Source organism: Oncorhynchus mykiss, chromosome 4, assembly GCF_057628025.1.
Source record: "Oncorhynchus mykiss isolate SJ-2025 chromosome 4, ASM5762802v1, whole genome shotgun sequence".
Taxonomy (NCBI): Eukaryota; Metazoa; Chordata; class Actinopteri; order Salmoniformes; family Salmonidae; genus Oncorhynchus; species Oncorhynchus mykiss.
This window is the reverse complement of record NC_143025.1, coordinates 16,618,273-16,643,067: the sequence shown is the minus strand read 5'-3', so window position 1 is coordinate 16,643,067 and position 24,795 is coordinate 16,618,273. Positions and strand designations below refer to the sequence as shown.

At 45.0% G+C, this 24,795-nt stretch overlaps 1 protein-coding gene across 2 annotated transcripts in view; it reads right to left on the bottom strand.

The window, feature by feature from the left end:
• LOC110521393 (peroxisome proliferator-activated receptor alpha) overlaps positions 1–24,795 on the bottom strand; it is a 62,731-nt gene that overhangs the window by 19,687 nt on the left and 18,249 nt on the right. Inside the window, exons 2-4 of one of the 2 annotated variants that reach the window (XM_021598925.3) lie at positions 13,099–13,347; positions 9,246–9,403; positions 4,797–4,935 (exon numbers count right to left, since the gene is read on the bottom strand). In XM_021598925.3, coding sequence (XP_021454600.1) covers positions 4,797–4,935; positions 9,246–9,403; positions 13,099–13,339 — 538 coding nt within the window. In that variant the 5' untranslated portion in view covers positions 13,340–13,347. Of the gene's footprint in view, positions 1–4,796; positions 4,936–5,084; positions 5,223–9,245; positions 9,404–13,098; positions 13,348–24,795 lie in introns of those variants that run through there. The other variant, XM_036968539.2, reaches the window with a different exon arrangement.

The following is a 24,795-nucleotide window of genomic DNA, read 5'->3' as shown; positions in this document are numbered from 1 at the left end:
TGTGACCGATGTAGACGCTTCTGTAGGTCTTAAGCATATGTTTTGATCTAGTGTTTTTGCCACATCTGTAACCAGTGTAGTTTTTGGAGTCAACGTAGAATTGTGCCCCCTGGTGTCCCTTTTTGGTCTACCACCTACTGCCTTAATGCTGTCCAGACCAGTGCAGGATGCACTTGCTTTCTCTACTATCATCTCCAAGAGACATTCAGTTCTTAAGTAGAAAAACGTCCACCGTCCATTGCACATTCGACAGTTAAACGATTTTATTCACTTTTTAAAACTAGAAAAAAAGATGTTATACTTTAAAAGGGAAAAATGATGTATTTCATTCCACCTGGGTACTCTTTATAGATCTTCTACTAGGGCCAGAGGGTATGACTTGATTGTCTGGCTTACTGATGTTGTTGCCATTTGTTGTTATTTATTTTTTAAATATTTGATTTGCATCCATTATGTGTGGATGGCTTGGTCTGGAAACAACCTGTCACCATACCTGTCTGTATACATCTGAGTTGTGATAGAACCTATCTGTAGGGTTAGGTGGGGGCTGAGTTGTGATAGAACCTATCAGTAGGGTAAGGTTCATCTTTCCCTCGATCCTGACTAGTCTCCCTTTCCCTGCCGCTGAAAAACATCCCCATAGCATGATGCTGCCACCACCATGCTTCACCGTAGGGATGGTGCCTGGTTTCCTCCAGACATGACGCTTGGCATTCAGTCCAAAGAGATCAATCTTGGTTTCATCAGACCAGAGAGTCTTGTTTCTTATGGTCTGAGAATCTTTAGGTGCCTTTTGGCAAAATTAAGCGAGCTGTCATGTGTATTTTGTGGCTTCCGTCTGGTTGGTGGAGAGCTGCAGAGATGGTTGTCCTTCTGGAATGTTCTTCCATCTCCACAGAGGAACTCTAGAGCTCTCTCAGAGTGACCATCGGGTTCTTGGTCACCTCCCTGGCCAAGGCTCTTCACTCTAGATTGCCCAGTTTGGCTGGGCGGCCAGCTCTAGGAAGAGTCTTGGTGGTTCCAAACTTCTTCCATTTAAGAATGACGGAGGCCACTGTGTTCTTGGGGACCTTCAATGTTGCTGAAAGTTTTGTGGGAACTCCTTCAAGACTGTTGGAAAAGCATTCCAGGTGAAGCTGGTTGAGCGATTGCCAAGAGTGTGCAAAGCTATCATCAAGCCAAAGGGTGGCTACTTTGAAGAATCTAAAATCTAAAATATGTTTAACACTTTTTTGGTTACTGCATGATTCCACATGTGTTATTTCATAGTTTTGATGTCTTCATTATTATTCTACAATGTACAAAATAGTAAAAATAAAGAAAAACCCTTAGTAGATGTGTCCAAACTTTTGACTGGTACTGTATACATTATTTGAAAATACTCAAATACACAGAAAATAGGTATCCTCTCCAGCATGATGGTGTTCAGTTCAGTGGTATCACAACCTGAATTTTGTCCATGAGTTTACTGCCACCAGTCCCCAGGTCTATGTCTGTCTGTCTGTCTGTCTGTCTGTCTGTCTGTCTGTCTGTCTGTCTGTCTGTCTGTCTCCGTCAACTCTGACCAACTACTACAGTGACCTTGCTAAGCTCCTCTTCACATCACTCCACACCACGCACAAAGTCACCCCTTAATTCTATTTCAGTCCATTGTAAACAGCAGGACATGGACCTTAGGGTCAGAATGCCATGCTGTATGTTGACACAAAACACACAGGTAAACATCATCCTTCAAATAGGGCCAAAGACTTCAAATCAAATTGTATTGGTCACGTACACAGTTTAGCAGATTTTATAGCGGGTGCAGTGAAATGCTTTGACCTCATTACCCTATATCTGTCTGTCTGTCTGTCTGTCTGTCTGTCTGTCTGTCTGTCTGTCTGTCTGTCTGTCTGTCTGTCTGTCTGTCTGTCTGTCTGTCTGTCTGTATGAGAGTGATTGTCTGTGATTTTTGTCTGGACAGTGGACCCTGTTTTTAGTAAGGTTCCACAAGTAATGTATCCTATTGAAAGAGCCCCTGCTCTACACTGCACAGCTCACTATCAGTCTAAATGACCTTAAATTATCCACTCGGTCAGTTCATTGATCAGTGGGCAGCCCTGGTCATGTGACCTGTAGGCCCAGACTGAGACTCACACTGCTTGTCTCTGTTCACACCTAAAGGGTGACAGGGTTCAGCCAATGCAATACAGCCCCACCTTACCGTTCTACTGACCTTCACAATTACACACCACCACGCAGAGAGACTGCATAGAGTCTTGATAGAGACCGCACAGAGACAGCGTAGAGACCGAGTAGAGACCGCACAGAGACAGCATAAAGACAGAGTAGAGACCGCGCAGAGACATCGTAGAGACAGTGCAGAGACAGTGCAGAGACAGCGTAGAGACCGTGTAGAGACAGTGCAGAGACTGCACAGAGACAGTGCAGAGACCGCGCCGAGACCGAGTAGAGACAGTGCAGAGACAGCGCAGAGACCGCGCAGAGACCGTGCAGAGACCGCGTAGAGACCGTGCAGAGACCGCGTAGAGACCGCATAGAGATCGCGTAGAGACAGTGCAGAGCAGCGCAGAGACCGTGCAGAGACCGAGTAGAGACAGTGCAGAGACAGTGCAGAGACAGCGTAGAGACCGCGCAGAGACCGCGCAGAGACAGTGCAGAGACCGCATAGAGACCGCGCAGAGCAGCGCAGAGACCGCACAGAGACCGCGCAGAGACCGCGCAGAGACAGCGCAGAGACCGCACAGAGACCTCGCAGAGACAGTGCAGAGACTGCGCAGAGACCGAGTAGAGACCGCGCAGAGACAGTGCAGAGGCAGTGCAGAAACCGTGCAGAGACTGCGTAGAGACCTCGCAGAGACAGTGCAGAGACAGTGCAGAGACAGTGTAGAGACAGTGTAGAGACTGCGCAGAGACAGTGCAGAGACAGTGCAGAGACCGCACAGAGACAGAGCAGAGACCGCCCAGAGACAGGGCAGAGACCGCGTAGAGACCGCGCAGAGACAGTGCAGAGATGGCGCAGAGACCGCGCAGAGACAGTGTAGAGACAGCGCAGAGACCGCGTAGAGACCGCGCAGAGACCGCATAGAGACCGCGCAGAGACAGTGCAGAGACAGTGCAGAGACAGTGCAGAGACCGCGCAGAGACCGAGTAGAGACCGCGCAGAGACAGCGCAGAGACAGTGCAGAGACCGCACAGAGACCTCGCAGAGACAGTGCAGAGACTGCGCAGAGACCGCACAGAGACAGTGCAGAGACAGCTCAGAGACCGCATAGAGACCGCGCAGAGACAGTGCAGAGACAGTGCAGAGACAGTGCAGAGACCGCATAGAGACCGCGCAGAGACCGCACAGAGACAGTGCAGAGACAGTGCAGATACCGCACAGAGATCGCGCAAATACCGCATAGAGACAGTGCAGAGACAGTGCAGAGACAGTGCAGAGACAGTGCAGAGACAGTGCAGAGACCGCGCAGAGACCGCGCAGAGACAGTGCAGAGACAGTGCAGAGACCGCACAAAGATCGCGCAGATACCACGTAGAGACAGTGCAGAGACAGTGCAGAGACAGTGCAGAGACAGTGCAGAGACCGCACAGAGACCTCGCAGAGACAGTGCAGAGACAGTGCAGAGACCGCACAGAGACCGCGCAGAGACAGTGCAGAGACAGCGCAGAGACCGCATAGAGACCGCGCAGAGACAGTGCAGAGACAGTGCAGAGACAGTGCAGAGACCGCATAGAGACCGCATAGAGACCGCGCAGAGACAGTGCAGAGACAGTGCAGAGACCGCACAAAGATCGCGCAGATACCGCGTAGAGACAGTGCAGAGACAGTGCAGAGACAGTGCAGAGACAGTGCAGAGACCTCGCAGAGACAGTGCAGAGACAGTGCAGAGACCTCGCAGAGACAGTGCAGAGACAGTGCAGAGACCGCGTAGAGACCGCGTAGAGACTGCGCAGAGACAGTGCAGAGACAGTGCAGAGACCTCGCAGAGACAGTGCAGAGACCTCGCAGAGACAGTGCAGAGACTGTGCAGAGACCACGTAGAGACCTCCCAGAGACAGTGCAGAGACAGTGCAGAGACAGTGCCGAGACAGCGCAGAGACCACATAGAGACCGCGCCGAGACAGTGCAGAGACAGTGCAGAGACAGTGCAGAGACAGTGCAGAGACAGTGCAGAGACCGCGTAGAGACTGCGCAGAGACAGTGCAGAGACAGTGCAGAGACAGTGCAGAGACCTCGCAGAGACAGTGCAGAGACAGTGCAGAGACCTCGCAGAGACAGTGCAGAGACTGTGCAGAGACCACGCAGAGACCTCGCAGAGACAGTGCAGAGACAGTGCAGAGACAGTGCAGAGACAGTGCCGAGACAGCGCAGAGACCACATAGAGACCGCGCCGAGACAGTGCAGAGACAGTGCAGAGACCGCGCAGAGACAGGGAGACTTATGCATCAATTGCAATTCTGCATCGTTTCCTTCTAGATACAGCAAAATATGAAATGGTGCAAATGCTTACATGGGTTTATGAATGAATGCTATAGGATTCACAGCTGTCACTCATTCATCTTGAAAAGCAACCACAAAAAATGTGGTGAGTGCGTGTGTGTGTGCGTGCGTGTGCGTGTTATTGTGTGTGTGAGCATGCACACTCCTTCCTGTTCCTACAAGAGTGTGGTTTTGAATGGCGTACATGTGTGTGTGCATATGTCCACGTGCAAATGTCTCTGGTTGCTACTGGCAGGTTGTGCTGTAAGCAGTAAGCAGTACTCAGGGCTCTGGCTTTGTCTGTGTTCCTCACCATTGTGGGACATGCCCACAGACAGGCACTTCTGGAAGCGGCAGTATTGGCATTTGTTCCGGTTCTTCTTCAGGATCTTACATCGGCGTTCACACTTGTCATATTCCAGCTTGAGGCGGATGGTCCGCCGAAAGAAACCCTGCAGGGAGAGAATCAGGAGAGAGATAAATGTTCAGGTTGAGACCCAATAGACTGCACTCATGATAAAACTCACCCTCGACTCAGTAGGGTAACTCAACCACATACAGTATTGTGACTTGGTAAAAGAAAACAATTGCCAGTTTGTACCTGGTATCTTTATATCTCTCAACCTCGGCGCAAACTTTATTCATCTGAGACTCTCTCAACCTAAGTGAACTATCAGCAAAGCAACGGCAGTATCCTGACCTACAACATGCCACTAGGAAACCCCATTTTCCTCCAATCAGCCAACAGACACTTTCTCTGCAGAAAAAGTGAAATACAGAGAATGGACCCAATGACTGGAGCATGACACTATCAGCCTGGACATACATGCTTATCACGTTCCAAATGGGATTTCACTAGTGTTACACAACTCTGACAAACAGCAGTGTCTGGTTATGGGCAGCTTTAGACGTACTGTCCTGAGTGGTTTAGGGCTTGGACTGGGATTGGGAGGGGGGGTAGTGAATTGCTTAAGAAGAACATTTAGCCAGCCCCATCCCAAGATGTTGATTTCATAATTCTTGTGAAAGATCTCTTTAATGTGTCCCTACACACGACATGCATTAACGCTTGCAAGGACACGCCACATGCACGCAAGTACGCACATACACCCCTCAAGGGTGACGTGAGGGCAGAATGCTTGTCAGACACAACGACCTCCTGCCAGGCCTGTCTCTGCCTCATGTTTCCGTCTCTGCCTCATGTTTCCGTCTCTGCCTCATGTCTCTTTCACAGTCTCATGTCTCAGTCTCTGTCTCTGTTTCTGTCTGTGCCTCTTGTCTCTTTCACAGTCTCATGTCTCAGTCTCTGTCTGTGCCTCTTGTCTCTTTCACAGTCTCTGTCTCTGTTTCTGTCTGTGCCTCTTGTCTCTTTCACAGTCTCATGTCTCAGTCTCTGTCTCTGTTTCTGTCTGTGCCTCTTGTCTCTTTCACAGTCTCATGTCTCTGTTTCTGTCTGTGCCTCTTGTCTCTTTCACAGTCTCATGTCTCTGTTTCTGTCTGTGCCTCTTGTCTCTTTCACAGTCTCATGTCTCTGTTTCTGTCTGTGCCTCATGTCTCTTTCACAGTCTCATGTCTCTGTTTCTGTCTGTGCCTCTTGTCTCCTTTCACAGTCTCATGTCTCAGTCTCTGTCTCTGTTTCTGTCTGTGCCTCTTGTCTCTTTCACAGTCTCATGTCTCTGTTTCTGTCTGTGCCTCATGTCTCTTTCACAGTCTCATGTCTCTGTTTCTGTCTGTGCCTCTTGTCTCTTTCACAGTCTCATGTCTCTGTTTCTGTCTGTGCCTCATGTCTCTTTCACAGTCTCATGTCTCTGTTTCTGTCTGTGCCTCTTGTCTCCTTTCACAGTCTCATGTCTCAGTCTCTGTCTCTGTTTCTGTCTGTGCCTCTTGTCTCTTTCACAGTCTCATGTCTCTGTTTCTGTCTGTGCCTCTTGTCTCTTTCACAGTCTCATGTCTCTGTTTCTGTCTGTGCCTCTTGTCTCTTTCACAGTCTCATGTCTCTGTTTCTGTCTGTGCCTCATGTCTCTTTCACAGTCTCATGTCTCAGTCTCTGTTTCTGTCTCTTTCACAGTCTCATGTCTCTGTCTCATGTCTCTGTTTCTGTCTGTGCCTCTTGTCTCTTTCACAGTCTCATGTCTCAGTCTCTGTTTCTGTCTGTGCCTCTTGTCTCTCACAGTCTCATGTCTCTGTTTCTGTCTGTGCCTCTTGTCTCTTTCACAGTCTCATGTCTCTGTCTCATGTCTCTGTTTCTGTCTGTGCCTCTTGTCTCTTTCACAGTCTCATGTCTCAGTCTTGTTTCTGTCTGTGCCTCTTGTCTCTCACAGTCTCATGTCTCTGTTTCTGTCTGTGCCTCTTGTCTCTTTCACAGTCTCATGTCTCAGTCTCTGTATCTGTTTCTGTCTGTGCCTCATGTCTCTTTCACAGTCTCATGTCTCAGTCTCTGTCTCTGTTTCTGTCTGTGCCTCATGTCTCTGTCTCTTTCTCTGTGCAGGGGTCACTCTCAGATGACCAGACAGCTGAGGAGCAGGGCGCTTGTAGGACACATTGCTGGAGTTTTACTCTGGGACAGCTATGACCAGTATTACTCTGTGACAGCTATGACCAGTATTACTCTGTGACAGCTATGACCAGTATTACTCTGTGACAGCTATGACCAGTATTACTCTGTGACAGCTATGACCAGTATTACTCTGTGACAGCTATGACCAGTATTACTCTGTGACAGCTATGGCCAGTTCTACTCTGTGACAGCTATGACCAGTATTACTATGGGACAGCTATGACCAGTTTTACTCTGTGACAGCTATGACCAGTATTACTCTGTGACAGCTATGACCAGTATTACTCTGTGACAGCTATGACCAGTATTACTCTGTGACAGCTATGACCAGTATTACTCTGTGACAGCTATGACCAGTATTACTCTGTGACAGCTATGACCAGTATTACTCTGTGACAGCTATGACCAGTTTTACTCTGTGACAGCTATGACCAGTATTACTCTGTGACAGCTATGACCAGTATTACTCTGTGACAGTAGGTAGGGTAGGGGAGGGTAGGGAACACTGCGGCCCACTCTGCTCTGCTATCGCCTGCCATCTGGAACTCAGTGTAACAGTGTGTTGACATGAGGGGGAGGAGCACCGCCAACTTCGCCAAGTGACATCCATTTTCAGACAAAGTCCTGGCACAGGGATAGATGGGCTGGCCATGGGTCCAGAAGACATCGCCCACGCGTTCAGAGTGAAAGAGTATGTAGGAAATGTAGTGGATGACAAAGCAATTATATTTGCCTGGCTTTCACAGCAAGGTGAGAATTGACTCTTCTCCTTCGGGCCGAGGCATGCAGTCACAGAAGTCATACAGCAGCGATGGACCAGCACCATTACCAGTTCCTTCTGGGTCACAGCTAACAGACTGGGTTATGTTTTCTTTGGTGGTTAGTGGTTTGTGGGTCATAATAACACCAAAACTACATTATCTTACCTTTCCAGTGGCACATTAAGATCTGCTCTGTCCTCCAGTGACTTGTGACAAAACACATTAGCCTTGGGTTGCTCTTCAACAGGCTCATAAACAATTAACCAAGAGAGCATTCACACTGTGTTGGAGGGCACATTCTTGTGTCCTGTTTGTGTGTTCAGTCATTATTATTATCTCCAATCCAAAGTTAAATCTAGATTGGCTTCCTATTTCGCAACAAAGCATCCTTCACTCATGCTGCCAAACATACCCTTGTAAAACTGACCATCCTACCAATCCTCGACTTCGGCGATGTCATTTACAAAATAGCCTCCAATACCCTACTCAATAAATTGGATGCAGTCTATCACAGTGCCATCCGTTTTGTCACCAAAGCCCCATATACTACCCACCATTGCGACCTGTACGCTCTCGTTGGCTGGCCCTCGCTTCCTACTCGTCGCCAAAGCCACTGGCTCCATGTCATCTACAAGACCCTGCTAGGTAAAGTTCCCCCTTATCTCAGCTCGCTGGTCACCATAGCATCACCCACCTGTAGCACGCGCTCCAGCAGGTATATCTCTCTGGTCACCCCCAAAACCAATTATTTATTTGGCCGCCTCTCCTTCCAGTTCTCTGCTACCAATGACTGGAACGAACTACAAAAATCTCTGAAACTGGAAACACTTATCTCCCTCACTAGCTTTAAGCATCAGCTGTCAGAGCAGCTCACAGATTACTGCACCTGCACATAGCCCACCTATAATTTAGCCCAAACAACTACCTCTTTCCCTACTGTATTAATTGTATTTATTTATTTATTTTGCTCCTTTGCACCCCATTATTTGTATTTCTACTTTGCACATTCTTCCATTGCAAATCTACCATTCCAGTGTTTTACTTGCTATATTGTATTTACTTTGCCACCATGGCCTTTTTGCCTTTACCTCCCTTATCTCACCTCATTTGCTCACATCGTATATAGACTTGTTTATACTGTATTATTGACTGTATGTTTGTTTTATTCCATGTGTAACTCTGTGTTGTTGTATGTGTCGAACTGCTTCGCTTTATCTTGGCCAGGTCGGAATTGTAAATGAGAACTTGTTCTCAACTTGCCTACCTGGTTAAATAAAGGTGAAATAAAAATAATAATAATTTTTTATCGTTAGACTGTCTGAAGGTTGGTCCAGTGAATCTCACTCTGACTGGGTGTGTTATGTATGCGTATTTTAATGTTTGTGCGGGCATGCGCTTGTGTGCTTCACATACTTGGACGTGTGTGATGGCTGGTCCATCTCACCTTGCAGCCCTCACAGGCGTGAACTCCATAGTGGTATCCGGAGGCGCGGTCGGCACACACCCGACACTCCAGGTTGAGAGAGGTAGAGGAGAACTCTTCCTGCCCTGCAACCGCCCCATACACTCCCGACGATGGGCTGGAGGCTGGGGTCAGCGCATCTGTAGAACACACACACACAGTGTACACATTCATGAACACACTTATGCATGCACAGACAACACACACACACACGCACATTAATAAACTCATTGCACAGAAAACAGACACACACTCATAACTGTTGTGAAACAATAAACAAATGAACCTTTTAACTGTGAAGCCTCTTTGCTCGAGCTGGCAGATGAGTACTGTACCAGTGGAAAGTCTCTGTAGTCTCAGGCCTTTGGCCCGACACAGAGGAAGACCACATGTAATATGTGTTCCATTACATCTCTATTAATACGTACAGACCGCCATGCACACCACTGAGAGTGGATCAGCAACACTTTTAAATTCAGGGGATGAGTCGAATATTGGCCCAAGATACACACACTGTGTCTATTTTAATACCTGAATACGAAACACAGCAAACACACACCAAACACACACCAAACACAGCAGCGCTAAGTCAGCCCACATGAGTTGGGTGAGAGAAGCCAAAACAGGCTTATAAATATTAAGGCCTTGGACCACCTGCACGTGTCACACAGACCACACTCTACAGCCTACACCGTAGACAGGAAAATAATATGATATCACAGATACTCAGTGTCTGCTTCTCTCTCTTCCTCCCTCAGTCACCATTCCATCAACAACCATAAACAGCCAGCACTTCTCAACACACTCGCCATTACTTTTCCATGACATCATCAATGCTATTTTCCATGATGCTCCCCCCTCCACTCCTCTTCCCCTAAAACCTCTTCCCCCTCTTCCATTTTGTCAATACACCATCCCCTCTTTTCCTCTAGATTTAAATTCTAACACCGGTCACTCTTTCAATGCCTGTTGCATACTAACTACTATGTAGTAACATATTTGCTAACACATCCAGGTAGTTTCTATTGGACACAAACAAGTTATTGTTTACACAAATATAGTGTGTCTGTGTCCAAAATGGCACTCTATTCCCTATATAGACTAGGGCCCTGGTCAAAAGCAGTGCACTCTTTAGGTAATACAGTGCCATTTGGTACACAGATTGTGAGTTGAGGAATGTTTGTGGATTGAGGAAGTCTTCAGTGGAAGTGTGGGGAACAGGAACGTGGCCTTGGGGTGTAATGTATGTCAGACAGACAATCTGTTGGGGGGTGGGGTGTAACATAACAGTTAACCCCTCTGCCAAAAACATCTCTGTTACCCTGGGTAAGGTCAGAGGTTAAACAAGCCGGGTGTCCTCTCTGAACCCTCTGAGTCAGGGTGAATTAGCGATGAGCTATGTGAGGAGGGCTCCTGAATGATCAGGAAACACATGGTCAAACAATAACAACATAGAGATACTACTGCACTGTTGGAGCTAGGAACACAAGCATTTCGCTACACTAGCAATAACATCTGCTAAATATGTGTGTGTGACGAATACATTTTGATTTGATTTGATTTAGAGCTGGTTTACAACAGGATTACTACACCGTAGACTACTCATTCTTACTTTTAGGAAAACTAAGAAACTATTAGACAGGCCCACTAGGAAAAAACCTGGCTCTAAGTATAAGGCACTTGAAGTCTCAACATTTCTGTAAGGGAAGTCTCAACGTTTATATAAGGGAAGTCTCAGTGTTTCTATAAGGGAAGTCTCAACGTTTCTATGAGGGAAGTCTCAACGTTTATATAAGGGAAATCTCAGTGTTTCTATAAGGGAAGTCTCAATGTTTCTATAAGGGAAGTCTCAACGTTTCTATAAGGGAAGTCTCAGTGTTTCTAGAAGGGGAGTCTCAACGTTTCTATGAGGGAAGTCTCAACGTTTCTATGAGGGGAGTCTCAACGTTTATATAAGGGAAGTCTCAGTGTTTCTATAAGGGAAGTCTCAACATTTATATAAGGGAAGTCTCAATGTTTCTATAAGGGAAGTCTCAGTGTTTCTTTAAGGGAAGTCTCAACATTTATATAAGGGGAGTCTCAACGTTTATATAAGGGAAGTCTCAGTGTTTCTATAAGGGAAGTCTCAACATTTCTGTAAGGGAAGTCTCAACGTTTATATAAGGGAAGTCTCAGTGTTTCTATAAGGGAAGTCTCAACGTTTATATAAGGGAAGTCTCAGTGTTTCTATAAGGGAAGTCTCAACGTTTATATAAGGGAAGTCTCAGTGTTTCTATAAGGGAAGTCTCAACATTTATATAAGGGAAGTCTCAGTGTTTCTATAAGGGAAGTCTCAACGTTTCTATAAGGGAAGTCTCAACGTTTCTATAGGGGAAGTCTCAGTGTTTCTATAAGGGAAGTCTCAACGTTTCTATAAGGGAAGTCTCAACGTTTCTATAAGGGAAGTCTCAGTGTTTCTATAAGGGAAGTCTCAACGTTTATATAAGGGAAGTCTCAGTGTTTCTATAAGGGAAGTCTCAACATTTATATAAGGGAAGTCTCAGTGTTTCTATAAGGGAAGTCTCAGTGTTTCTATAAGGGAAGTCTCAACGTTTATATAAGGGAAGTCTCAGTGTTTCTATAAGAGAAGTCTCAACATTTATATAAGGGAAGTCTCAGTGTTTCTATAAGGGAAGTCTCAACGTTTCTATAAGGGAAGTCTCAACGTTTCTATAGGGGAAGTCTCAGCGTTTATATAAGGGAAGTCTCAACGTTTCTATAAGGGAAGTCTCAACGTTTCTATAAGGGAAGTCTCAACGTTTCTATAAGGGAAGTCTCAACGTTTCTATAAGGGAAGTCTCAACGTTTCTATAAGGGAAGTCTCAGTGTTTCTATAAGGGAAGTCTCAACGTTTATATAAGGGAAGTCTCAACATTTCTATAAGGGAAGTCTCAGTGTTTCTATAAGGGAAGTCTCAACGTTTATATAAGGGAAGTCTCAACATTTCTATAAGGGAAGTCTCAGTGTTTCTATAAGGGAAGTCTCAACGTTTCTATAAGGGAAGTCTCAACGTTTCTATAAGGGAAGTCTCAACATTTCTATAAGGGAAGTCTCAGTGTTTCTATAAGGGAAGTCTCAATGTTTCTATAAGGGAAGTCTCAACGTTTCTATAAGGGAAGTCTCAGTGTTTCTAGAAGGGAAGTCTCAACGTTTTTATAAGGGAAGTCTCAATGTTTCTATGAGGGGAGTCTCAACATTTCTATAAGGGAAGTCTCAGTGTTTCTATAAGGGAAGTGTTAACGTTTCTATAAGGGAAGTCTCAACGTTTCTATAAGGAAAGTTTCAACGTTTCTATGAGGGCGGTCTCAAAGTTTCTATGAGAGAAGTCTCAACGTTTCTGTAAGGGAAGTCTCAACGTTTCTATGAGGGAAGTCTCAATGTTTCTGCAAGGGAAGTCTCAACGTTTCTGTAAGGGAAGTCTCAACGTTTCTATGAGGGGAGTCTCAACGTTTCTATGAGGGAAGTCTCAACGTTTCTGTAAGGGAAGTCTCAACGTTTCTCTAAGGGAAGTCTCACCGTTTCTGTAAAGGAAGTGTTAATGTTTCTATAAGGGAAGAGAAGTTAAAGGGAAGGCATAACGTGTGTGAGACAGCAGTAGGCAATAAACCAAGCACAACACACTACCATCACACTACTATCACACTAGCATCACACTACTATCACACTACCATCACACTACTATCACACTACTATCACACTACTATCACACTACCATCACACTACTATCACACTACCATCACACTACTATCACACTACCATCACACTACTTCGAACCATTGAAGGTATGGCTCTATACCTAGAATGGTGGATCCTTCAGAGCCAGAGCAGTTACTCGACTGGGACTGGTACTCAGGGACGTCAAAGGAGCTGTGGGCATCACCGTCGATGGATTGGGAGATGTCCTGCAGCTCCTCCATGCCCCCGATGAAGTCCCCACACAGCGGGCTGCCCAGCACCGAATCCTCTAGGGGGGACGGAGGCCGGCAGTGGCTCTCCATGTCGACCATGACGGAGGACGGGACTAGGGGGAGGATCATTCATCAGACTGAAGAGAGAGAAACGGAGAGAGGAAGGGAGAGAAAGAGGGTTAGTAAAAGCCCCCAGTGCAGCCATTTTATATATCAAATAATTTCTGGGCAACAACTTACTATAATAGTTATCCAATAAAATTGACAAAAAAAACAAAAATAGATTTTTTGCAAAAAACTATTTCTTAATAAATAATTTTGCCAAGACTATGGTCTGAGTTTTGAGGGGAAAACAGAAAACTAGCTGTGATTGGCAGAGAGGTTTGGAACTCTCTTTGTTATTGGTCTATTAACTAATTTATCTCCTGGTGATGTCACCAGCCAAGCCGAAACTCCACCCATGCAAGGTCCTGTGTAGATTGTATTTTCAGCCAGCAATTATGAAGGACACTGATAAAGAAAATCACACTTTTACAGTGTTAATTTCATCAATTATTGTACAGTATGATACAACAACAACAACAAAAACTTCATGTTGACTGCACTGAGCCTTTAATGGAATGTCCAGATCATAGGAAAGAGTAAACAAGAAAATCTCACTCCTGTTCTTACATCATTGCACTCTTTCCATCACCAACAAACATTGCATCAACACATGAAGTGTTAACAACACTGATACGAGTTCCTAATGAGGTGTATCCTTGAAGCCAAGGGTTGAACTGAAGCTGTTCAGCCTGGTCTCATAGACTTAACAAAGTAAATGTAAAATCTAACCCCATCCTTCACCCTTTAACCCTTTAACCTAACTCCTAAACCTAACCGTAACCTTAACCCTAATGTACTGGAATGTAGGGCCCTGTGCCGGGCTAAATTGGATGACGTGGTGGACGTTTGAGGGGTAGAACAGAGAGAAGGTATCAGACCTCATGGTTCCAGGTAGAAGCTACCCTAAGTCAAAGATCTAGGATCAGCTTTTCCTCACCAAATCCTAACCTGAAATTGACCTTAGATCCGTCTGTAGGGGCACCAACCCATATATCCACACCAAAACTGGGTCAAGCTAGAGTAAAGCTCCCTGGTCAGGCCTGGTGTAGAGAGAGGGGTGTGGGTGCTGAGTATTTGCGAGGAGGGCATGGAGCAAGGAGACAGCAGCTGCTCCATCTGAGACCAACCTGCAGTAAGCTGCCAGGGCTTGATCCTATGGAGTCTAAGTCTAACCTAACAGACCCCATACAGTACTCATGTCTATTTTGTGCTCTGGTCAATGACTCTGTCTAATGGACGTGTCTAACAGTACGTGCATGTTCACGTTCAAAGATGAATTCCAGCCCCACACCTCTCAATGTATTCCAAGGTCGCAGAGGAGAGAAATGCATGTTATTTCATTGAAGCATAGTGTCTAGCCGTAGGTCTAAGCTGGCACTGGAGCAGGTGTTTTGAACACAGAGAGAAAGAGACAGAGTGTTTATTTACCCAGGAGGAATAGAGCTGGCCTCTTTAACATAGTCCTATGGCTCCCAGAGGTCTTCATTTAGAGGACATCCTGTTTCAGGACATTCACTCATCACTATGTCATTACAACACTGGGCCTCTCCATGGCAACCACAGTACCAAGTACAACAGTACCTAGGCTAGACACTGCTGTGCCAATGTAGATAATAAACTATTTGTTTCAAGAGTAACAATTGGCCCAGCGTCGTCTGGGTTAGGGGAGGGTTTGTTTCGGGGGTACGCAGTGGCTGTACAGTAACATGCTATAAATGACGTCAGAGCTCAGGTTGTGTGCTTCACAGCGCTGTATGTGTTTTGACTGACAGCCGTTCTGAACTTCAGCACCACATGCGACAAGAAGCTGCCCCCATCCCTCCCGCTAATTGAGCAACTTTTGCTAATTTGTTGTTGTCTGAGTGAGGGAAAAGCTGTACATTAAGATGACAGGATGTATTCTGAAAGATGAGACTTTGAGGATTATAATAAAAAACGCTTTGATGTCAAACAAGCTGGCCAAATGTGCACTTCACATTTCCATATCATAAAACTTATGTCATATACAGTGTCAACGTGTTTGATATACAGTTACATAATGACATGGTGTCATTGGGCGGTTTAAGCGGTTTAAGGCACTGCATCTCAGTGCTAGAGGTGTCACTACAGACCCTGGTTCGATTCCAGGCTGGCCGTGATTGGGAGTCATGGGGTAGGCCATCATTAAGAATTAGTTCTTAACTGACTTGCCTCGTTAAATACATTTAAAAAAATACCCTGGGTTGTTCTGAACAGAATGAGCCTATGTTTGTCTATTGTGAAGAAAATGTGACGCGCAACAGACATCTGAGTTCACACATGACTCCTTTCTATTCGCACCAAAACTGAATTGCCCCGTGAAACCCTAACACTCTACGATCATATTTAATAACTTAGCTAGTCATGTCGGCAATAGAACAAGCTTTCAAACGATGCCCACCTGACCTAGATTGAGATTTATAATGGTGTGATTTATAACAATGCACAGTAATTGTGTGATAGGGTTGTGTTCCAAACAAAACAACTACAAGTGTGCTTGCTCTAGTTCCTCAACGGCAGAGCTAAGAGAGCTAAAAAAAAGCACCTTATAGTTGAAGATTTCTTTGTGTCATAAAAGTGCATTGAAATTACTTAGGAACTGTGCACACTTTAGAGAGGTGTGTGTCCACTTGGAGACACCAGTTAGTCCTCTCCCTCAAACCCTTCTCATTTGTATTGTCTTATGTTGCACCTACAACACATTTTCTTATCATGTTACTGAATGTTTCAGAATATTTCCAGATTTTGTTATCAACAAATGTGGCAAAAAGTACAGTAAATGTAAAATGCACATATAATCAACAGTGTAATGTCTTGTGTCAGGTGAACTGTTGCATCCTTGGTCTAATAATTTTCCCATAATCTCCAAACTGTTCCCTCTCAAATGCTACCATGCTTAATTGTTACCAGACTAACTGACTGACTGGTTGGCTGACTAACTGTTTGACTGTTTGACTGATTGACTAGTTAGCTGACTGACTAACTGTTTGACTATCAGACAGACTGACTGACTGATTGGTTGGTCGGTTGACTGACTAACTAACTTTTTGACTAACAAACTGACTGACTGACTGACTGGCTGAGTGACTGGTTGAGTGACTGACTGACTGGCTGGCTGGTTAACTGTTTGACTAACAGACTGACTGACTGGTGGAGTGACTGACTGGTTGGCTGACTGACTAACTGACTGGTTGAGTGACTGACTGACTGGTTGCTAACTGACTAACTGTTTGACTAACAGACTGACTGACTGACTGGCTGAGTGACTGACTAGCTGACTGGCTGGCTGGCTGACAGAGTACACACATTGGGTGTTTCTTAAAATGTTCCGAGCACACAAATTGGAGCACGGGAAGGTCAGAGTATGAGTCCAAATCAAAGTTTGCGAAACAGAGCACGGAGGGCACTATTCAAAAGTGTTCTCCGTTTGTACATTTGATGCAAGCTTCAATGGAAAGTATGCAAAGAAATATGACGCAACCACATCAAAAATGAGGCAACAATTCTTGAAATCAATGGCGGCCATTATCTGAGCTGAAGCGAGAGAAATGACACCCTGATTTCGAAATGAAATGTTGTTTATTCACATCTCATATGTTGCTTGACTACAATATTTTATCTTGATACGTTAATAAATACATACAGTACTGTGTTAATTTTGGCATGTTTATTTTGGCTAATTGGCTAGCTAACAAATAGCAAATTGACACCTATCTTGCATAATATTAATTTTAAGTCATTTTTGCCTGTTAAACTATCTGGTGATCTACATTATTACGATTCACATATAACTAACTAGCTGATAGTTATGAAGTAAAATGGTTGCTTTGTGTTTATCTTGTTTTGTATCTATTGCCATTGTCCTGGCTGGAAGAAGGTTCAGTGAATGGGGAGGTGAAGTGTGAGGTAATACAGTAGGGGGAGTGCGAGTGCTTCTCAAATGTAATGTTTAATGCGTTCTCCACACTCATGTCCTCACAAGAACGTACTCAAGTGAATGTCGTCGGAGAACGCACTCGGAGCATGAGAGTGTGGAGCACGGTAGTATGCATATTGAGAAACACCCATTGTGTAAACAGAGACCTGTTACACAGGGACATAGACCCTGGTCACAGCTGAGCCTGCATGTTTAGTCTACTTATAGACATGACTACTGATACCATCACTGAACGCATGACCCCACCAGCAGCGGCTATGCTGTACAGTACTGCCTTTCTCCACTATGCCCTAGTCATGGCTGAATCCCAATTCACCCCCTTCACCTTCCCCTTGCCCCTCCATTTGTGTGTTCATGTGCGCCTCTGTTCATGTGAGCCTCCGCCAAAACGGAGGGAGTGAAAATTATGGAGGGTGTAGGGGCTAATTAAACCCTTTGATAGCTAGCCACTTTGACCGAGCAAGCTACGCTGCAGGCTTCAGAGCGAAGTGGTATGCCAAAATGCACGCATCATTTTGGAGTTTGCACAAAAATAACGGAGCTGCGTACCGAATTCTTATATTGGTTTGTGTCTGATTTTGAGGCTTGAAACATGAAATACGTCCCAAATGAAATGCTTAACTGTTACTGAGGTTTTCAGTGCATTTGGAAAGTATTCAGACCCCTTAACTTTTTACACATTTTGTTATGTTACAGCCTTATTCTAAAATGTAGTACATTTTTCCCCCTCATCAATCTACACACAATACACCATAATGACAAAGAGAAAACAGATTTCAGATTTTTTTGCTAAATGTATTCAGACCCTTTGCTATGAGACTTGAAATTGAGCTCAGGTGCATCGTGTTTCCATTGATCATCCTTGAGATGTTTCTACAACTTGATTGCAGTCAACCTGCGCTAAATTCAATTGATTGGACATTTTTTTATTTAACCTTTATTTAACTAGGCAAGTCAGTTAAGAACAAATTCTTAATTACAATGACGGCCTACCCTGGCCAAACCTTTCCCTAACTTGGACGATGGTGGGCCAATTGTTCACCCCTTATGGGACTCCCGATCACAGCTGGTTGTGATACAGCCCCGGGATCGAACCAGGATCTGTAGTAACGCCTCTAGCACCGAGATGCAGTCCCTTAGAATGCTGCGCCACTCGGGAGACATGATTTGGAAAGTCACACCCTGTCTATATAAGGTCCCACAGTGACAATGCATGTCAGAGCAAAAACCAAGCCATAAGGTCAAAGGAATTGTCCGTAGAGCTCTGTGACACAAGATTGTGTCGAGACAGATCTGGGGAAGGGTACCAAACAATATGTCTGTAGCATTGAAGGTTTCTAAGAACACAGTGGCCTCCATCATTCTTAAATGGAAGAAGTTTGGAACCACCAAGACACTTCCTAGAGCTGTCTGCCCGGCTAAACTATGCAATCGGGGGAGAAGGGCCTTGGTCAGGGAGGTGACCAAGAACCCGATGGTCACTCTGAAAGAGCTCCAGAGTTCCTCTGTGGAGATGGGAGAACCTTACAAAAGTACAACCATCTTTGAAGCACACCACCAATCAGGCCTTTATGATAGAGTGGCCAGACGTAGGCCACTCCTCAGTAAAAGGCACATGATAGCCTGCTTGGAGTTTGGCACCTAAACAAGATTCTCTGGTCTGGTGAAACCAAGATTAAACTCTTTGGCCTGAATGCCAAGCATCACGTCTGGAGGAAACTTTGCACCATTCCTACGGTGAAGCATGGTGGTGGCAGCATCATGCTGTGTGGATGTTTCTCAGCTGCAGACACTGGGAGACTAGTCAGGATCGAGGCAAAGATGAACAGAGCAAAGTACAGAGAGATCCTTGATGAAAACCTGCTCCAGCGCACTCAGGACCTCAGACTGGGGTGAAGGTTCACCTTCCAATAGGACAACGACCCTAAGCACACAGCCAAGACAACGCAGGGGTGGCTTCGGGACAATTCTCTGAATGTCCTTGAGTGGCACAGCCAGAGGCCGGACAGTTCTGGAGAGACCTGAAAATAGCTGTGCCGCAACGTTCCCTATCCAACCTGACAGAGTTTGAGAGGATCTGCAGAGAAGAATGGGAGAAACTCCCCAAATACAGCTGTGCCAAGCTTGTATCCCCATACCCAAGAAGTCGAGGCTGTAATCCCTGCCAAATGTGCTTCATCAAAGTACTGAGTAAAGGGTCTGAAAACGTATGTAAATGTGATAGTTAAATTTAGTCATTTTTATCAAATTTCACAAATGTCTAAAAACCAATTTTTGCTTTGTCATTATGGGGTATTGTGTGTAGATTAATGAGGGGGGAAAACTATTTCACTAAATTTAAAATAGGGCTGTAACATAACAAAATGTGGAAAAAGTCAAGTGGTCTGAATACTTTCCGAATGCACTGTATTTCTTGTCGAAAGCCAGGTGAAATTTCCTCATTTGAATTTCATGCTTGTTTTATTATTTAATAATGTGGAACAAGAATTGCATCATTCAAGTCACAAGTGTGTTCCAAAGTTGATGGTTTTATTTGATCCCCTCACCACTCTTTAAGTCACCCTCAGAGTTGTGTTAGCAACACAGAACAATGGAGGGCCCTCCGAGCGAGTTGCTAGGGGAGAAAGGGTTGGTTTGGCATTCACAGCATGTCATCAACAGAGAAAAGGGGGTAAACAAACACATAATTAGTCACTCTATACAGATGTAGGATCTTAATTTGATCACTCTTTTGATGCTGAGAACGTGTTGTGTATTCAAGGTTTAAAACGGGTTCTAAAGTTTGTCATTTCCACTTTAAAATGTCAGACTTGATTTGCCCTAACGAAAAAGGTATCAACCCCTAAACGTTTTTCCATTAATTATAATCCACATAATAATTCACATTTCTTGTTGCTGCAGGATTATTTTGCTGCTCTAGCAAACTGTCTTAAATCAATATCCTACTGTACATCTTTACAGGCTCCCCATATCAGCCATGTATTACTTTAACCTAGGCAGACAGATGAGAGGGTGGGTGGGTCAGATGGACTGAATCAGAGCGCTGGAGTCAGATTAAGACAGACCATAAGGGGCAAATAGAGAGAGTGAGAGTAACAGAAAGAAAAAAAGATAACATATGGAGACAGCGAGAGACAGGGCAAGGGGGGAGAGAGAGAGGGAGAGGAGGGAGAGAGACAGGGAGAGGAGGGAGAGAGAGAGGGAGAGGAGGGAGAGAGACAGGGAGAGGAGGGAGAGAGAGGGGGAGAGTAGGGAGAGAGAGAGGGAGAGGAGGGAGAGAGACAGGGAGAGGAGAGAGAGAGGGAGAGGAGGGAGGTGGTTCCAACAGTAACAGAGCTCAAGCCCCTCTTGTGCTCGCTCAACCAAGCCTGCTGAGGAAGGCACTGCACCGAGGACAGGCAAGGTCATCTGTGTGCATGCATGTGTGTGTGCCTGTGTGTTTGTGTGGACATGTTTAACTATACTTGTGGGGAACAGAAGTCCACACAAGAATAGTAAACAAACAAAAATTTGACCAACTGGTGTCATTATATTAGTCTTCACAAGGCCAAATGCTATTTATAGGGCATTTAGGGTTAAGGTAGAATTAGTGTTAGGATTAGAATTAGGGTTAGGATTAGAATTAGGGTTAGGATTAGAATTAGGGTTAGGAATTCGGGTTAGGTTTTGGGGTTAAAGTTAGAGCTTGTATTTGTATTTATTAAGGATCCCGATCGGCTTACTCTTCCTGGGGCCATCAACATTAAGGCAGTTATATACAATTAAAAAGATGACATGATATTACATTTCATAACACTTTACCCAATACATTTAGTGTGTTCCCTCAGGCCACTACTCCACTATTACATGTTTACAATACAACATCCATATGTACATGTGTGTAGAGTGCGTGTCTTATCATGTGTATGTGTGTCTGTGCCTGTGTGTGTCTCTTTACAGTCCCTGCTGTTCCATAAGGTGTTTCTTATCTGTTTTTTAATCTCATTATACTGCTTGCATCAGTCACCTGATGTGGAATAGAGTTCTATGTAGTAATGGCTCTAGGTAGTACTGTGTGCCTCCCATAGTCTGTTCTGACTTGGGGACTGTGAAGAGACGTTTGGTCATGGCATGTCTTATGGGTATGCATGGGTGTCTGAGCTGTATGCTAGTAGTTTGTCAACACTTCTTACAAAAACAAGTAGTGATGAAGTCAATCTCTCCTCCACTTTGAGCCATGAGAGATGTACATGCATGTTAGTAATGTTAGCTCTCTGTGTACATGAAACGGCCAGCCGTGCTCCACTGTTCTGAGATAATTGTAATTTTCAGGGGTCCCACTTTGTGGCACCTGACCACATGACTGAACAGTAGTCCAGGTGCGACAGAACTAGAGCCTGTAGGACCTGCCTTGTTGATGGTGTTGTTAAGACGGCAGAGCAGTGCTTTATCATGGACAGACCTCTCCCCATCTTAGCTACTGTTGATCCAACATGTTTTGACCATGGACAGACCTCTCCCCATCTTATCTACTGTTGATCCAACATGTTTTGATCATGGACAGACCTCTCCCCATCTTAGCTACTGTTGATCCAACATGTTTTGACCATGACAGTTTAAAATCCAGGGTTACTCCAAGCAGTTTAGTCACCTCAACTTGCTCAATTTCCACATGATGTATTACAAGATTTAGTTGAGGTTTAGGGTTTAGTGAATGATTTTTCCCAAATACAATGATTTTTAGTTTTTGAAATATTTAGGACTAACTTATTCCTTGCCACCCATTCTGAAACTTATTTTATTTAATTTTTATTTCACCTTTATTTAACCAGGTAGGCTAGTTGAGAACAAGTTCTCATTTACAACTGCGACCTGGCCAAGATAAAGTAAAGCAGTTCGACACATACAACAACACATGGAGTAAAACAAACATAGTCAATAACACAGTAGAAAAATAAGTATATATACAATGTGAGCAAATGAGGTGACAAACTAACTGCAGCTCTTTGTTAAGTGTTGCAGTGATTTCACCCACTGTAGTAGCTGACGTGTATAGTGTTGAGTCACCTGCATACATAGACACACTGGCTTTACTCAACGCGAGTGGTATGTCATTAGTAAAGATTAGGGTTAGAGTTAGGTTTATGGTTAGGGTTCAGGGAAAATAGGATTTTGAATGGTAAATTGCGTGTCCCCACAAGGATAGTTAAACAATACTGTATATTAGGGTTAGGAATGTGAGGGGGAGGGGAGGGCTCAGCTCTATCCCCGGGGGACTGACAAAAGGACTTCTCCCGTCAGCTACTGAGATCGCCATGACAATGTCATGAAAATTCCGCCACACAGATCATGTTCAAAATCGTGAGGAGACAACAATCTACTACCACTGGTTCCATTTGCTCTCCAATATGATGTATAAATGAGTCTCAGGAAGGTGTATTAGCAACACTATCTATTGACACCCACAGCAACCCACAGCTACACTCTAAGACAGGTGACCAGAATGGATCCATTTACTGAAATACAGGCATTAACCAGTCTGAGCCAATACTGATGTAGGACTAAGACAGCCCCGGGTTTAGGTTCCCCTAAGGAGGAAATAGAACAGCAGTCTGATAGTTAAGAACATGATAACAACGCTGGCAGCAGATCAAGACAGGGGTGTGTATAGGCGTGTTTGCTGCAGGTAGAACTCAACTGAACACACAGTAACATATTGCTGGCCCAGAAAACCAAGAATTCAATGGTAGACAATCGCCTTATCAAATCATGCTGGTCTAATTCTCATTGAATACAAAATATGTCTCAAATGCAATACATGGCATATTCTGAAAGAAAGCATAGCAGTAATCTCATACCAGTATAAACCAATCACAAAGTACACAACCCCTTCCATTCCTAATCCCAACACACAACGTCTCCATTCCCGGCCCTCGTCTTTGACTAAATGCCATGTCGATGAGTGTGTCTATGTGAATGACTATGTGTGACTGGGGTTGTGTGTGTGCACGTGTGTGTGTGTGTGTGTGTGTGTGTGTGTGTGTGTGTGTGTGTGTGTGTGTGTGTATGCACATGTGTGCAAGCAAAGCTAGCATTAATGTTTAGAGACAGGGCTGTCCTCACCAACCCACTACACTGAAGAATATATGGAGAGATAGGGCTGGCCTCACCAACCCACTACACTGAAGAATATATGGAGAGATAGGGCTGGCCTCACCAACCCACTACACTGAAGAATATATGGAGAGATAGGGCTGGCCTCACCAATCCACTACACTGAGGGATATATGGGGAGATAGGGCTGGCCTCACCAACCCACTACACTGAAGAATATATGGGGAGATAGGGCTGGCCTCACCAACCCACTACACTGAGGGATATATGGGGAGATAGGGCTGGCCTCACCAACCCACTACACTGAGGGATATATGTGGCGATAGGGCTGGCCTCACCAACCCACTACACTGAGGGATATATGTGGCGATAGGGCTGGCCTCACCAACCCACTACACTGAGGGATATATGTGGCGATAGGGCTGGCCTCACCAACCCACTACACTGAGGGATATATGTGGCGATAGGGCTGGCCTCACCAACCCACTACACTGAGGGATATTTGGGGAGATAGGGCTGGCCTCACCAACCCACTATACTGAGGGATATATGGGGAGATAGGGCTGGCTGGTAGAAAAGCGGAGCTTTGGCCAGCCCTATTTCCTATATAGTGCACTACTTTTGACCAGGGCCCACATAGAGCTCTGCTTAAAAGTAGTACACTTTGTAGGGAATTGGGTGCCATTTCGGACGCACACAATGGGTTTGCAGTGTTTTCTTTAAAGGTCTTGGAGTTGAACCGTGCCCAATGAACAAACAGCAGAGTGGTCCTTATCTGAGCCCAGTGATACGCCGGCTGCTTAGCACCCTGCCATCTCTAAGGAGACCGGTCAAAGGGCAGGGTACTGGGTAAGGTGATGGACACTGCACTGGCTGGGGTGATTTTCTTTCTGCTGGAGTTGAGTAAGTTTATGATGGGGTCATCCATGTGGTGTGATATCTAAAGGCTCAAACATACCACTAATGGGTTGTTTATCTAACCCATGTCAAGGACAGGACAGTTTATTGAACATGAACAGAAACTCAGTGCTCTGCTAAATGGGGTCTGTGTCAAAGGGAGGCAGTAGTAGACAGTAGCAGCCAGGTTACTGGGACACCACTATCTGTGACCATGATACACTTCACTGCATTTAAACTGTCATTTCCTCTGCTGGAGTCATAAGGAGTAAGCAACATAATGTGCTGAAGTAATTTCTTTCCCAACAATTTTCATTTCCAAACAGAATAAAATTAGACCTGTCATTTGCATGAGATATTTACTTTGCTTGCTTCATTTGATGAGGGGCCAGGATTTGGGTCAGACCATTATAGTTAGTCAAGATATGCCGTTGCCTCTCCTTACGACCAATTGTCATGTGCAGTCAGCTGCTGGTGCATAGAAGCACTGGGAAAGAAAACATTACATCGAACGTTACATAAACTCCTCCACTGG